At 47.4% G+C, this 16,960-nt stretch overlaps 1 protein-coding gene across 2 annotated transcripts in view; it reads left to right on the top strand.

Moving 5' to 3' along the window:
- Positions 1 to 16,960, top strand: part of IPO9 (importin 9) — a 202,156-nt gene that overhangs the window by 173,876 nt on the left and 11,320 nt on the right. For both annotated transcript variants that reach the window (XM_063954813.1, XM_063954812.1), the window contains exon 20: positions 6,158 to 6,291. In XM_063954813.1, coding sequence (XP_063810883.1) covers positions 6,158 to 6,291 — 134 coding nt within the window. The remainder of the gene's footprint in view (positions 1 to 6,157; positions 6,292 to 16,960) is intronic.

Here is a 16,960-nt window from a genome sequence, read left to right as displayed (position 1 = left end):
TTTATTTTTATGTTCTGCATAGGACATACAGAACTCCAGTTTCTATGTATAAAGCAGGCCTACGGCCTGATAGTACCTGCCCCAGATGTGGTGCCCTTGAATCTACTTTTTGGCACCTATTATGGCTGTGCCCCACTGTGTATGCCTTTTGGGCAGCAGTTTGGGCGGACGTTCTGCTCACTGAACCTACGCTCCCCCCCCTCTCTCCTACTATATGTATGTTTGCGCTAGACTTAGAGGAATCCTACTGCCCTGCACTATACAAATATGTTCTTTGCCTGACTACCTTAGCTAAGGTGATTATAGCGCGTAACTGGTTTGCTACCTCTTCCCCCAGTGTGTACAACTGGCGAGCCCTAGTAAATGAGGTGTCAGGACACGAGAGGTTTACACATAGATCTAGAGGGACCCTACCCCATTACTTTAGCAAGTGGGATAGGTGGAATACCTCCCGTCTGGCTACAACTGGAGCAATATTCTCTGACTGATTGAGGCTTCGTATTTGAATTTACAATGTTGCCGTGACGCTTATTCCATGTGACACTGTGACACAGATGGTATTAATTACTGTATTTTTTCTGCAATGTGTTTTTTTTTTCTTTTTTCTTTCTCTTCTCTTTCTTTCTCCCTCTGTTTTGATTGTTGTTCTGGTTTTGTTCTGCATTTAATGTTGTTGTTTTTTTTTTTTTTACCTTGTCCCTGTGCAAAACTCTAATAAAAAATTACACAAGTAAAAAAAGATACCAGAAAGGCTTCTCAGCCCCCTTTGTTGGTTTCACATAAACTCTCACTGCCACAGGTGCTCCAGTCTGATTCTGATCAGCCTGGATGATGATATGGATGAGGACAGCTCTCTGTCCCCTGGAGTGGAGGCCCTCATTTATGCCGTCAGAGAGGTTCTTCACATACCAGATCAGAAGGCTGAACCAGATGAGGAGTTGTATTTTAATGTTAGACCCAAGACCTCAGCCACTTTTCCTGTGTTAAAGGAAATAAACTTTCTGGCCAGGGAGGCATGGGTAAACCCTGACAAGAAATTTAAAATTCCTCAGAGGTTTCTATCTACCTTTCCCCTCCCAGCTGAGGACAGGTAGGTATGAGAAAACCTCCCAGTCACTCGATACGTCTGTGTCCAGGCTGTCTAAGAAATTGTTACTGCCGGTGCCAGGGGCTATATCCCTTAAAGGCCCTGCTGACCGTAAAATTGAGACAACTCTCAAGGCAGTATATACAGCAGCAGGCGTAGCACATCGCCCCACAATAGTTTGAGAGTGGATTTCCAGGGCAGTAGTCAAGTGGGCTGATAATATTATTAATGGATTAGACTCCCTGCCCCAGTATGAGGTCATTACTCTGCTGCAACACATACAGGATGCTGCAAATTTTATGAGTGAGGCTATTAAGGAATTGTGTAAGATAAATGGCTGCACTACTGCTATGGCTGTGTTTACGTCAGTGGTCAGCGGATGCTGATTCTAAAAAGGCTGTCGAAAAGCTTCCCTTTACAGGTGATGCCTTGTTTGGGGACAAATTAAATAAACAGATCTCCCAGGCAACGGCGGGTAAGTCTACCTGTCTGCTGTCGGCTGCGCCACCTGCTAGACGTTCTTACACAGGACTCTTCTTGCAGTCCTTTCGTGTGGCAAGGTTCAGAGGCAGTGGCCGGGGTGTCGCCACCACTCTGAGAGGATCTCGTGGTAAGTCGGGTAAACCTGTCGCTGCTGCATCCCTGGAGCAGACCACCGGATCCCCTGCTGCTAAACTTTCCGCGTGACGGTAGGCCCCAGCAGCAAGGCAACTTTCATGTAGGTACTCGCCTTCAACAATTCGCCCACGTGTGGGCGACGTCCTGCCGTGGTCCTTGGGTGAGGGACCTCATTTCCCAGGGATACTGGATGTAATATCAAGCACTTCCTCCTCTCAGATTTTTCAAATCGGCTTATCAGTGTTGCCTGCAGCAAAAGTTACCTTGCAGGAGGCCATTCAAAAGCTTTTGCAGACAGGGGTGGTGGTTCCAGTACCTCCTCTGTTACACAACAGGGGTTTTTACTCCAGTAATTTTGTCGTTCCAAAATCAGACGGTTCGGTGTGACCCATCTTAAACCCGAAGTCTCTAAAACCGTTTCTGCGGCTGTTCAAATTCAAGATGAAATCCCTGCAGGCAGTGGTGTCCGGTCTAGAGGAGGGGGTATTCCTGGTATCTCTAGATGTTAAGGATGCTTACCTACACATTCCCATGTGGCCGCCTCATCAGGCTTACCTCAGGTTCGCCATATTGGACGAGTATTTCCAGTTTCAGGCCTTGCCCTTTGGCCTGTCCACAACTCCGAGGTTCTTCACCAAAGTCATGGCGTGGATGATGCTGCAACTGCACATGATGGGAGTCAACATAGTCCCTTACTTGGACGATCTTCTGATAAAGGCTATGTACATTGAGTATCTACTGCAAAGCATCGATCTGACGACTCGCCTGCTTACGGATCATGGGTGGATCCTACATTTCCAGAAATCTCACCTGAAGCTGACCCAACGTCTTCAGTTCCTGGGATTGATACTGGATACAGTGTCTCAAAAGGTGTTTCTTCCGATGGACAAGGCCTTGGCTATCCAGGCTATGGTCTGCTCGGTGCTCCGTCCTCGCAAAGTATCCATACATATTTACATATGCTTGCTGGCAGGATGGTGGCTGCTTACGAGGAAATCCAATATGGCATATTTCATGCCCGGCCATTTTAGCTGGATTTGCTGGACAAATCGTTGGGGTCTCTCCTTTACATGCACCAGAAGTGACCTTATCTCCAAGAGCCTGGATTTCTCGATTATGGTGGCTACAAGTTCCTCACCTAGTAGAAGGCAGGACTTTCAATATCCACTTGTGGATTTTACTCACAATGGATGCCAGCCTCCGTGATTTGGGGCTGTGACCCAAGGGTCCCAGTTCCAGGGGAGATATGGTCAGTTCAGGAGTCGGCGCGGCCGATAAACATTTTGGAACTCGGGCAATTTACAGTGCTCTTCTGCATGCTTCCCATCTCCTGAAAGATCAGACAATCCAGGTTCAATCGGACAACGCCACGGCGGTGGCGTACATAAACCGACAAGGGGGAACAAGAAGCAGAGCGGCGATGCAAGAAGTGTCAAAGATCCTCCTCTGAGCGGAGGCCAACGCAAGGGCCATCTCAGCCATATTCATTGCAGAAGTGGACAATTGGAAAGCTTCCTCAGCAGACACTGCCTCCATCTGGGGGAATAAGGCTTACATCCCCAGGTGTTTCAACAGTTAATTCACCGGTGGGGCTGTCGGCAGATAGATCTGATGGCTTCTCGTCTCAACAAGAAGCTACACAGTTACTGTTCCAGGACGAGGGATCCGCAGACTGTAGCAGTGGATGCGCTGATGACACCGTGGACGTACCAGTTTGTGTAACTGTTCCCTCCAATACTGCTGATCACAAGGGTTCTAAAAAGCCTTAAGAAGGGAAGGCGACCAGGCAATTCTAATTACCACGGATTGGCCTCGACGTGTGTGGTACTCGGCCCTTTTAACCTTGGCTCTGGAGGATACTTTGCCTCTGCCACTCCAAAAGGATCATCTTCAACAAGGTCCGTTCATTCATCCAGACTTACAGCGGCTATGTTTCACGGCTTGGAAGTTGAGATGGAGATTCTAACCAGAAAAGGTCTTCCCTCCCGGGTTATTTCCACCATGGTCCAGGCCAGGAAGATAATTATGTCAAAACATCATTGTATCTGGAAAAAGTATGTTCCTGGTGTGAAAGTAGAAAGGTTTCTCCCGTGGAATTTAGAATTGATCGTTTTCTACTTTTCCTGCAAGAGGGAGTGGATATGGGCCTACGTTTAGGCTCCATCAAAGTACAGATTTCGGCGCTCTCTATTTTCTTCCAGAAACAACTTGCCATGTTGCCGGAAGTACAAACTTTCCTAAAAGGAGTTCTCCATAGGCAACCGCCCTTCGTACCTCCCACGGCTCTGTGGGATCTCAATGTGGTTCTGTCCTTTCTTCAATCGGACTGGTTTGAACCCTTTCATAGGGCGGAGTTAAAATTTCTCGCATTGGCGTCTGCCAGATGTGTCTCTCAATTGGGGGCCTTATCCTGTAAGAGCCCTTATTTGATTTTTTTATGAAGACAGGGCGGACCTCCGTTTTTGTCAAAAGTGGTTTCAGCTTTTCATGTAAATCAACCCATTGTGGTTCCGGTGTTGCCTGACGTTTCCATTGGGCCAGAGTCCTTGGATTTGGTGAGGGCTCTGATGATTTATGATAAGAGGACGGCTCGTCATCGGAAATCTGATTCGCTGTTTGTCCTTTATGATGCCACCAAGATTGGTCATCCGGCTTCTAAGAAATCAATTACTCGTTGGCTCCGGTTGACCATTCAACAGGCCTATACTTCGGCGGCTCTTCCTTTGCCAACATCTATTCAGGCCCACTCGATGATGTCTTTGGGCTCTTCCTGGGTGGCTGCCCGGGGTGTCTCGGCCTTACAGTTGTGCCGAGCTGCTACTTGGTCTGGTTTGAACACTTTTGTGAAATTCTGTTGGCTCGACACCTTGGCTAATGATGACCTTCAGTTTGGTCAGGCGGTTTTACAGGGGTCTCAGCACTCTCCCACCCGTTTGGGAGCTTTGGGACTTCCTCATGGTACTAAAGTACAGATCCCCAGTATCCACTTCCTTTTCTCGTAGTCCGTAGTGGATGCTGGGCGACCGCCTCAGTGCTTCGGTTCTTCTTACCTGAGTAAGGATTTGGTTGGCCCGCCGTTGCGGTCCCTTTATGTTGTTGGGATAGCTGAAATCCTGGTTAGGTTGGTGTTGCTGTCCTCTGTTCTGGTTAGCGCCCTCCTTTCGGTTGGTTGGTGTTGCTGTCCTCTGTTCTGGTTAGCGCCCTCCTTTCGGTTATGGTTGTGTGTTGACTTTGTTCCTCACGCTGGTGTTCCTATTTCTTCTCTCGTGGTATGTCCGTCTCCTTGGCCACAGTTTCCTAGACGGAGTCTGGTAGGAGGGGCATAGAGGGGAGGAGCCAGCGCACACATACACACACTAAAGGTTTTAAAGTTCCATGCTCCAGTGGACCTGATCTATACACATGGTACTAAAGTACAGATCCCCAGTATCTACTACGGACTACGAGAAAAGGAATTACCGGTAGGTATTAAATTCCTATTTATTTTTTTCCCACTGACAAATATGAGCATGATTGTTTTGCTTGGTTTTATTGTTGAGCTTGTACCTATTTTTTATATACTGCTTCTTGCTGTAAGAAAAGTAGTGCATTGGCTTTATAAAAAGACTAAGTAGAGATATAAGGGATATTTCCGTTTTAACCAATTGCATTATCACTTATGGGTTGGTAACCTCCAAACACCTCTGTGTTTGCTTTTTGATCTAAGAGAATTGTATTAGCAAGTTTAAAGAAAACTGTTTATGAAATGCTAGTTTATCAACATCCATTTATGTCATAAAAGGACTTTAAGTCAGTCGTCAACCCGCTACAGCTTCTGTTCTGTATGTAACATTTGTAGCAACTGTTAGAAAAAGGCAGAAGGGAGATTGCTTTGTTTGGTATGCGGTCAGCATACCGCTCTCTGGGATCCCGGCAGTCACAATACTGATGCCGGTATCCCAACTGGGTTACTATGCTGCTGCCGGTATACCGATGAGGTAGGCGATTACCCCTCTATGGGTGTCCACGACACCCATAGAGGGAGAATAGAACCTGCACTCGCCCCCCTGCCAGCATTCCACCGCTCAGGATGCTGATGTCTGTCTACTGACATTCGGCATCCCGTGTGGCGGTATAACATACCGATCCCCTTTTTTTTGCGTTCCCCCACTTGACCTCAAATATTTGGGCAGTTGTTTGTTTTGTGGGGGGGGGGTTTCTAGTTACATTTTGGGCTACAGTCTGTACAGCCATGCTTCAAGGCTTGAAAGTTTAGTTCATAAAAATGCAGTTGGTAAAAAAACATTTTTTGTTAAAAGTGAAAGGCAAATATTATGTTTAAATGACAGCAACCACATAATCTGTTTGCCCCACAGATGTTGGCACATTCAGGGAGTAATATTACAGCTAGAGAGCATTTGGCATGTAGGAATCTGTGCAACTATCTGTGACCAAGCCTCTCTTGCTCTCCAGCTCAGTGGCCCTTTGCAAGATTCTGCAATATGGCATTACTATGGATGACAAAAGACTTCAAGATATCAAAGTGAAAGGTGATGAAATATTCAATATGGAAGAAGGTATCCGAACCAGGTCAAAGACATCAAGAAGTGAGTTTCATGATTTCTGGTGAAGTCAAATATATTTTATTCCAGCCTAACTTGTAGATTCATTTTCTGGTTCTTGAATACAACTATTTTGTAAAAATAGTGCAATGTTTAAATTTACATTCAGTATTCAGATTTATTCAGTATTAATACTTATTCAGTATTTAATTAAATACTCTACACTTATTTGGATGTTTTTTAGAATATTTTGGGGATCATACAATATGCCATTAATCTGTATCCGGCAATGAACCGAGACTGGTGTTCTAGGAACATTTACCATATATATAGTTGGTCCCATTTCATGTTATTGCAATAGTATTGATGTCTAACTGTAGCACTGAGAACGGATTCATGCCACATCAGATTGTCTGAATTTAAGTGCAGCACAGACGGTTTGAGGTACTGACTCCCTGTACTGCACCTTTTATGAGCTACTGTGTGTGTTTACATTTGTATGTGGGGGGAGCATGCATTTACAACTTTAGACTACAGGATAGAGCTGCAGTATGTAACTAAATAGACAGTCATATTGTATTTACAAAGTACTATTCCTTTTACGAAACAAGTATCCGTTTATTGCGATATAAGAACAAGCGATCCATTAGAGTTATAATAAATGTAATAATACATCATGTCTAAGGTTCTTGGCATACATTGGCCAATATATGAGCCTGTCCACCAATCGTCAAGGTTACCTCATCAGACAGGTCCCTAACATAATAGGGATTCGCCGCGGAGTATAGTATGCAGAGGAGAGTCTGCACACCAAATACAGGTTAAGTATCCCATATCCAAATATTCCAAAATACGGAATATTCCGAAATACGGACTTTTTTTGAGTGAGAGTGAGATAGTGAAACCTTTGTTTTTTGATGGCTCAATGTACACAAACTTTGTTTAATACACAAAGTTATTAAAAATATTGTATTAAATGACCCCCAGGCTGTGTGTATAAGGTGTATATGAAACATAAATGAATTGTGTGAATGTACACACGCTTTGTTTAATGCACAAAGTTATAAAAAATATTGTCTAAAATGACCTTTAGGCTGTGTGTATAAGGTGTATATGTACCATAAAAGCATTCTGTGCTTATATTTAGGTCCCATCACCATGATATCTCCTTATGGTATGCAATTATTCCAAAATACGGAAAAATCCGATATCCAAAATACCTCTGGTCCCAAGCATTTTGGATAAGGGATACTCAACCTGAAGTTAAATTTAATTTCTCTATCGTCCTAAGTGGATGCTGGGGTTCCTGAAAGGACCATGGGGGGATAGCGGCTCCGCAGGAGACAGGGCACAAAAGTAAAGCTTTTACAGGTCAGGTGGTGTGTACTGGCTCCTCCCCCTATGACCCTCCTCCAGACTCCAGTTAGATTTTTGTGCCCGGCCGAGAAGGGTGCAATTCTAGGTGGCTCTCATAAAGAGCTGCTTAGAGAGTTTAGCTTAGGTTTTTTTATTTTACAGTGATTCCTGCTGGCAACAGGATCACTGCAACGAGGGACAGAGGGGAGAAGAAGTGAACTCACCTGCGTGCAGGATGGATTGGCTTCTTGGCTACTGGACATGAAGCTCCAGAGGGACGATCACAGGTACAGCCTGGATGGTCACCGGAGCCACGCCGCCGGCCCCCTCACAGATGCTGAAGCAAGAAGAGGTCCAGAATCGGCGGCTGAAGACTCCTGCAGTCTTCTTAAGGTAGCGCACAGCACTGCAGCTGTGCGCCATTTTCCTCTCAGCACACTTCACACGGCAGTCACTGAGGGTGCAGGGCGCTGGGAGGGGGGCGCCCTGGGAGGCAAATGAAAACCTTTTAAAAAGGCTAAAAATACCTCACATATAGCCCCAGAGGCTATATGGAGATATTTACCCCTGCCTAAATGTACTAAATAGCGGGAGACGAGCCCGCCGGAAAAGGGGCGGGGCCTATCTCCTCAGCACACGGCGCCATTTTCTGTCACAGCTCCGCTGGTCAGGAAGGCTCCCAGGTCTCTCCCCTGCACTGCACTACAGAAACAGGGTATAACAGAGAGGGGGGGCAAAATAAATGGCAATATATCAATATAAAAGCAGCTATAAGGGAGCACTTAATCATAAGGCTATCCCTGTCATATATAGCGCTTTTTGGTGTGTGCTGGCAGACTCTCCCTCTGTCTCCCCAAAGGGCTAGTGGGTCCTGTCTTCGTATAGAGCATTCCCTGTGTGTCTGCTGTGTGTCGGTACGTGTGTGTCGACATGTATGAGGACGTTATTGGTGTGGAGGCGGAGCAATTGCCAAATATGAGGATGTCACCTCCTAGGGGGTCGACACCAGAATGGATGCCCTTATTTGTGGAATTACGGGATAGCGTCAACTCGCTTAAGCAGTCGTTTGCCGACATGAGGCGGCCGGACACTCAATTAGTGCCTGTCCAGGCGCCTCAAACACCGTCAGGGGCTGTAAAACGCCCCTTGCCTCAGTCGGTCGACACAGACCCAGACACAGGCACTGATTCCGGTGGTGAAGGTGACGAATCAACCGTATTTTCCAGTAGGGCCACACGTTATATGATTTTGGCAATAAAGGAGATGTTACATTTAGCTGATACTACAGGTACCACTAAACAGGGTATTATGTGGGGTGTGAAAAAACTAACAGTAGTTTTTACCGAATCAGAAGAATTAAATGACGTGTGTGATGAAGCGTGGGGTGCCCCGATAAAAAACTGCTAATTTCAAAGAAGTTATTGGCTTTATACCCTTTCCCGCCAGAGGTTAGGGAGCGCTGGGAAACACCTCCTAGGGTGGACAAAGCGCTAACACGCTTATCAAAACAAGTGGCGTTACCCTCTCCTGAGACGGCCGCACTTAAAGATCCATCAGATAGGAGGATGGAAAATATCCAAAAAGGTATATACACACATGCAGGTGTTATACTACGACCAGCTATTGCGACTGCCTGGATGTGCAGTGCTGGGGTAGTTTGGTCAGAGTCCCTGATCGAAAATATTGATACCCTGGACGGGGACAATATTTTACTGTCGTTAGAACAAATAAAGGATGCATTTCTTTATATGCGTGATGCACAGAGAGATATCTGCACACTGGCATCACGGGTAAGTGCTATGTCCATTTCGGCCAGAAGAGCTTTATGGACACGACAGTGGACAGGCGATGCGTAGAGGAGTTATTTGGGGTCGGTCTATCGGATTTGGTGGCCACGGCTACGGCCGGGAAATCCACCTTTCTACCTCAAGTCACTCCCCAACAGAAAAAGGCACCGACTTTTCAACCGCAGCCTTTTCGTTCCTTTAAAAATAAGAGAGCAAAGGGCTATTCATATCTGCCACGAGGCAGAGGACGAGGGAAGAGACAGCAACAGGCAGCTCCTTCCCAGGAACAGAAGCCCTCCCCGGCTTCTACAAAAGCCTCAGCATGACGCTGGGGCTTCGCAAGCGGACTTGGGGGCGGTAGGCGGTCGTCTCAAAAATTACAGCGCGCAGTGGGCTCACTCGCAGGTAAATCCCTGGATCCTGCAGATAATATCTCAGGGGTACAGGTTGAAATTAGAGACAGAGCCACCTCGCCGTTTCCTGAAGTCGGCTTTACCAACGTCCCCCTCAGAAAGGGAGACGGTTTTGGAAGCCATTCACAAGCTGTATTCTCAGCAGGTGATAGTCAAGGTACCTCTTCTACAACAAGGGAAGGGGTATTATTCCACTCTTTTTGTGGTACCGAAGCCGGATGGCTCGGTAAGGCCTATTCTAAATCTGAAGTCCTTGAACCTGTACATAAAGAAGTTCAAGTTCAAGATGGAGTCACTCAGAGCAGTGATAGCGAACCTGGAAGAAGGGGACTTTATGGTATCCTTGGACATCAAGGATGCGTATCTCCACGTTCCAATTACCCCTCACAACAGGGGTACCTCAGGTTCGTTGTACAAAACTGTCACTATCAGTTTCAGACGCTGCCGTTTGGTTTGTCCACGGCACCTCGGGTCTTTACAAAGGTAATGGCCGAGATAATATTTCTTCTTCGAAGAAAAGGCGTATTAATTATCCCATACTTGGACGATCTCCTAATAAGGACAAGGTCCAGAGAACAGCTAGAGATGGGTTTAGCACTATCTCAAGAGGTGCTAAAGCAGCACGGATGGATTCGGAATATTCCAAAATCCCAATTAATGCCGACAACTCATCTGCTGTTCCTGGGGATGATTCTGGACACAGTTCAGAAAAAGGTTTTTCTTCCCGAAGAAAAAGCCAAGGAGTTATCTGACCTGGTCAGGAACCTCCTAAAACCAGGAAAGGTGTCTGTACATCAATGCACAAGAGTCCTGGGAAAAAATGGTAGCTTCTTACGAAGCAATCCCTTTCGGCAGATTCCATGCAAAGGGATCTGTTGGACAAATGGTCAGGGTCGCATCTTCAGATGCACCTGCGGATAACCCTGTCGCCGAGGACAAGGGTATCCCTTCTGTGGTGGTTGCAGGAGGCTCATCTATTGGAGGGCCGCAGATTCGGCATGCAGGATTGGATCCTGGTGACCACGGATGCCAGCCTGAGAGGCTGGGGAGCAGTCACACAGGGAAGAAATTTCCAGGGAGTGTGGTCGAGCCTGAAAAAGTCTCTTCACATAAGCATTCTGGAACTAAGAGCAATCTACAATGCTCTAAGCCAGGCGGAACCTCTGCTTCAAGGAAGACCGGTGTTGATCCAGTCGGACAACATCACGGCAGTCGCCCATGTAAACAGACAGGGCGGCACAAGAAACAGAATGGCAGAAGCTGCCAGGATCCTTCGCTGGGCGGAGAATCACGTGATAGCACTGTCAGCAGTATTCATCCCGGGCGTGGACAACTGGGAAGCAGACTTCCTCAGCAGACACGACCTTCACCCGGGAGAGTGGGTACTTCATCCAGAAGTTTTCCACATGCTATTAAACCGTTGGGTAAAACCAATGGTGGACATGATGGCGTCTCGCCTCAACAAGACACTGGACAGTTATTGCGCCAGGTCAAGAGATCCGCAGGCAATAGCTGTGGACGCGTTGGTAACACCTTGGGTGTACCAGTCCGTATATGTGTTTCCTCCTCTGCCTCTCATACCAAAGGTATTGAGGATTATACGGCAAAGAGGAGTAAGACTAGTGGCTCCGGATTGGCCAAGAAGGACTTGGTACCCGGAACTTCAAGAGATGGTCACGGACGATCCGTGGCCTCTACTTCTGAGAAGGGACCTGCTTCAGCAGGGTCCTTGTCTTTTTCAAGACTTACCGCGGCTGCGTTTGACGGCATGGCGTTTGAATGCCAGATCCTAAAAGGAAAAGGCATTCCAGAAGAAGTCATTCCTACCTTGATAAAGGCAAGGAAGGAAGTCACCGCGAAGCATTATCGCCGTATTTGGCGAAAATATGTTGCGTGGTGCGAGCAGCGGAGTGCTCCGATGGAGGAATTTCAACTGGGTCGTTTTCCTACATTTCCTGCAATCAGGATTGTCTATGGGTCTCAAATTGGGATCTATTAAGGTTCAAATTTCGGCCCTATCAATATTCTTCCAAAAAGAATTGGCCTCAGTCCCTGAGGTCCAGATTTTTATCAAAGGAGTACTGCATATACAGCCTCCTGTGGTGCCTAAGGTGGCACCGTGGGATCTAAATGTAGTTTTAGATTTCCTCAAATCCAATTGGTTTGAACCACTAAAGAATGTGGATTTGAAATATCTCACATGGAAAGTGACTATGTTACTGGCCCTGGCTTCGGCCGGGAGAGTATCTGAACTGGCGGCTTTGTTTTATAAAAGCCCTTATTTAATTTTCCATTCGACATAGGGCAGAGCTGCGGTCGCGTCCGCATTTTCTCCCTAAGGTGGTATCAGCGTTTCACCTGAACCAGCCTATTGTAGTGCCTGCGGCTACAGACGACTTGAAGGACTCCAAGTTGTTGGACGTTGTCAGAGCCTTAAAAATATACATTTAAAGGACGGCTGGAGTCAGAAAATCTGACTCGCTGTTTATACTGTATGCACCCAACAAGTTGGGTGCACCTGCTTCTAAGCAGTCGATTGCTCGTTGGATTTGTAACAAAATTCAACTTGTACATTCTGTGGCAGGCCTGCCACAGCCTAAATCTGTTAAGGCCCATTCCGCAAGGAAGGTGGGCTCATCTTGGGCGGCTGCCCGAGGGGTCTCGGCATTACAACTCTGCCGAGCAGCTACGTGGTCAGGGGAGAACACGTTTGTAAATTTTTACAAATTTGATACCCTGGCAAAGGAGGACCTGGAGTTCTCTCATTCGGTGCTGCAGAGTCATCCGCACTCTCCCGCCCGTTTGGGAGCTTTGGTATAATCCCCATGGTCCTTTCAGGAACCCCAGCATCCACTTAGGACGATAGAGAAAATAAGAATTTACTTACCGATAATTCTATTTCTCGGAGTCCGTAGTGGATGCTGGGCGCCCATCCCAAGTGCGGATTATCTGCAATACTTGTACATAGTTATTGTTAACTAATTCGGGTTATTGTTTAGGAAGCCATCTTTCAGAGGCTCCTCTGTTATCATACTGTTAACTGGGTTTAGATCACAAGTTGTACGGTGTGATTGGTGTGGCTGGTATGAGTCTTACCCGGGATTCAAAATCCTCCCTTATTGTGTACGCTCGTCCGGGCACAGTACCTAACTGGAGTCTGGAGGAGGGTCATAGGGGGAGGAGCCAGTACACACCACCTGACCTGTAAAAGCTTTACTTTTGTGCCCTGTCTCCTGCGGAGCCGCTATCCCCCCATGGTCCTTTCAGGAACCCCAGCATCCACTACGGACTCCGAGAAATAGAATTATCGGTAAGTAAATTCTTATTTTCTAATCAGCCCAAGGCTTCCGCTCCCCTATTCTTTGCCTCCCAGGCCAGTCTGTTTTCAGTTTGGTGACTGCAGTGAAGGGCACTATTTTGGAAGGACTGATTTCAGTGGTGTCCAATTTCAGTTTTTTAGTTTTTATTTAAGGGAGCAGTGAAAGGAGTCTTATAGGACGCCCTCACTGCCACTCCTATGGCACCCTGCGCTGGTAGCAGTGGCAACTGGATCATTGACTTTGGCCGCAACTCCTCCAAACACCGGGACATTTTTCGCAGCCGGACATAAAAGGGGGACAGGTGAGAGCGGCTCCTTGCTTGTAGGGAGCTGCGTAGTCGTGGTTGTCACCACCGGTATGGGAGACCACTGGAACTGTGGGCTGTGGTCTTTTCTGCACCACCCACTAGACCACCAGGGAAGTGGGCAACATATGTAACCACTATATTGCAGTGATGGCCATTTGCCCTGGGGTCCAAGCCTGTTTAGCCACTCCCCACCCATTGGCGTACTCCAGCCTGGCATAGGTTGATACCTCCCCAGGACCCCTTAGCCGGCTTTTACTAAAGGGCAAAATCTTACAAACTCTGTTTTGTGGATCTCATACTTTGCGTCAACAGTACAATTTTTTATTTTTCTTGTTGTGAACTAAACTTTATTTTTGGAACAAAGGCTTCTGGTATATGTAGTTGCTCAGCAGCTGGAGTGCCAGAGGTTGCTTAACCCCTGCTCTGGACTGACATAAACAGGAGAGCATTCTGTGTGAAGCAGGTTCCTGCTTACTGATGCATGTATAAGAAAGGCAGTGAAAGGCCAACACGCTAAGTTTGTTTCGTGAGAATAATATTTATCTTAGTGTACAAATGAGTTGTTTTTTCTCTTTCATCCTCTAGGGGACACTGGAGTTCCATTATACATTAGGGGTGTGGTCTGTGAACCGGAGGTGTGGCACAATCTTAAAAATTTGCATTGTCTGCACAGCCGGCTCCTCCCCCTTCACGCCCCTCATGCCTCAGTTTTGAAAATTGTGCTGGAGGTAGCACATGGAGCTTTGAGCTCCTGACTAAAAATTAATTTCTCTATCGTCCTTGTGGATGCTGGGGTTCCTGAAAGGACCATGGGGAATAGCGGCTCCGCAGGAGACAGGGCACAAAAAGTAAAGCTTTCCCGTCAGGTGGTGTGCACTGGCTCCTCCCCCTATGACCCTCCTCCAGACTCCAGTTAGATTTTTGTGCCCGGCCGAGAAGGGTACAATCTAGGTGGCTCTCCTAAAGAGCTGCTTAGAGAAAGTTTAGCTTAGGTTTTTTATTTTACAGTGAGTCCTGCTGGCAACAGGATCACTGCAACGAGGGACTTAGGGGAGAAGGAGTGAACTCACCTGCGTGCAGGATGGATTGGCTTCTTGGCTACTGGACATCAGCTCCAGAGGGACGATCACAGGTACAGCCTGGATGGTCACCGGAGCCGCGCCGCCGGCCCCCTTGCAGATGCTGAAATAAGAAGAGGTCCAGAATCGGCGGCTGAAGACTCCTGCAGTCTTCTAAAGGTAGCGCACAGCACTGCAGCTGTGCGCCATTTTCCTCTCAGCACACTTCACACGGCAGTCACTGAGGGTGCAGGGCGCTGGGAGGGGGGCGCCCTGGGAGGCAAATGAAAACCTTTTTTGGCGAAAAATACCTCACATATAGCCCCCAGAGGCTATATGGAGATATTTAACCCCTGCCAAGATTCACTAAATAGCGGGAGACGAGCCCGCTGAAAAAGGGGCGGGGCCTATCTCCTCAGCACACAGCGCCATTTTCTCTCACAGAAAGCCTGGAGAGAAGGCTCCCAGGCTCTCCCCTGCACTGCACTACAGAAACAGGGTTAAAACAGAGAGGGGGGGCACTGATTTTGGCGATATTGAGATATATATAAGGATGCTATAAGGGAAAACACTTATATAAGGTTGTCCCTATATAATTATAGCGTTTTGGTGTGTGCTGGCAAACTCTCCCTCTGTCTCCCCAAAGGGCTAGTGTGGGTCCTGTCCTCTGTCAGAGCATTCCCGGTGTGTGTGCTGTGTGTCGGTACGTGTGTGTCGACATGTATGAGGACGATGTTGGTGAGGAGGCGGAGAAATTGCCTGTAATGGTGATGTCACTCTCTAGGGAGTCGACACCGGAATGGATGGCTTATTTAGGGAATTACGTGAGAATGTCAACACGCTGCAAGGTCGGTTGACGACGTGAGACGGCCGACAAACTATTAGTACCGGTCCAGGCGTCTCAGAAACACCGTCAGGGGCGTTAAAAACGCCCATTTACCTCAGTCGGTCGACACAGACACAGACACGGACACTGAATCCAGTGTCGACGGTGAATAAACAAACGTATTTCTCATTAGGGCCACACGTTAAGGGCAATGAAGGAGGTGTTGCATATTTCTGATACTACAAGTACCACAAAAAAGGGTATTATGTGGGAGTGAAAAAACTACCTGTAGTTTTTCCTGAATCAGATAAAATAAAATGAAGTGTGTGATGATGCGTGGGGTTACCCCGATAGCAAATATTGGCGTTATACCCTTTCCCGCCAGAAATTAGGGCGAGTTGGGAAACACCCCTTAGGGTGATAAGGCGCTCACACGCTTATCAAGTGGCGTTACCGTCTCCAGATACGGCCGCCCTCAAGGAGCCAGCTGATAGGAAGCTGGAAAGATATCCTAAAAAGTATATACACACATACGGTGGTTATACTGCGACCAGCGATCGCCATCAGCCTGGAGATGCAGTGCTGGGTTGGCTTGGTCGGATTCCCTGACTGAAAATATTTTATTCATATAGAGCATTTAATAGGATGCATTCTATATATATGTACGTGAGATGCACAGAGGGATATTTGCTCTCTGGCATCAAGATAAGTACGTTGTCCATATCACCCAGAAGATGTCATGGACACGACAGTGGTCAGGTGATACAGATCCCATACGGCACATGGAAGTATTGCCGTATAAAGGGAAGGAGTTAGTTGGGGTCGGTCCATCGGACCTGGGGACCACGGCAACAGCTGGGAAATCCAACCTTTTTACCCCAAGTTACATCTCAGCTGAAAAAGACACCGTCTTTTCAGCCTCAATCCTTCCTTTCCCATGAGGGCATGCAGGCAAAAGGCCAGTCATATCTGCCCAGACATAGAGGTAAGGGAAGTAGACTGCAGCAGGCAGCCCCTTCCCAGGAAAAGAAGCCCTCCACCGCGTCTGCCAAGTCCTCAGCATGACGCTGGGGCCGTGCAAGCGGACTCAAGGTGGGGGGGGTAGTCTCAAGAGTCTCAGCGCGCAGTGGGATCACTCGCAGGTTGACCCCTAGATAGTACAAGTATTATCCCAGGGGTACAGATTGGAGAGTCGAGACATCTTCTCCTCGCAGGTTTCTGAAGTCTGCTTTACCAACGGCTCCCTCCGACAGGGAGGCAGCATTGGAAACAATTCACAAGCTGTATATCCAGCAGGTGATAATCAAAGTACCCCTCCCACAACAAGGAAAAGGGTATTATTTTTCCACACTATATTGTGGTACTGAAGCCAGACGGCTTGGTGAGACATAGTCTAAACTGAAATCTTTGAACACTTACATAAAAGGTTCAAATCGAGATGGAGTCACTCAGAGCAGTGATAGCGAACCGGAAAAAAGGGGACTATATGGTGTCCCTGGACATCAAGGATTACCTCCATGTCCAAATTTGCCCTTCTCAACAAGGGTACCTCTGGTTCGTGGTACAGAACTGTCAATATCAGTTTCAGACGATGCCGTTTGAATTATCCACGGCACCCCGGGCCTTTTACCAAGGTAATGGCCGAAA

This window comes from Pseudophryne corroboree, chromosome 2 (assembly GCF_028390025.1).
Source record: "Pseudophryne corroboree isolate aPseCor3 chromosome 2, aPseCor3.hap2, whole genome shotgun sequence".
In the NCBI taxonomy this organism is placed as follows: domain Eukaryota; kingdom Metazoa; phylum Chordata; class Amphibia; order Anura; family Myobatrachidae; genus Pseudophryne; species Pseudophryne corroboree.
This window is presented reverse-complemented; position numbering and strand designations above follow the sequence as displayed.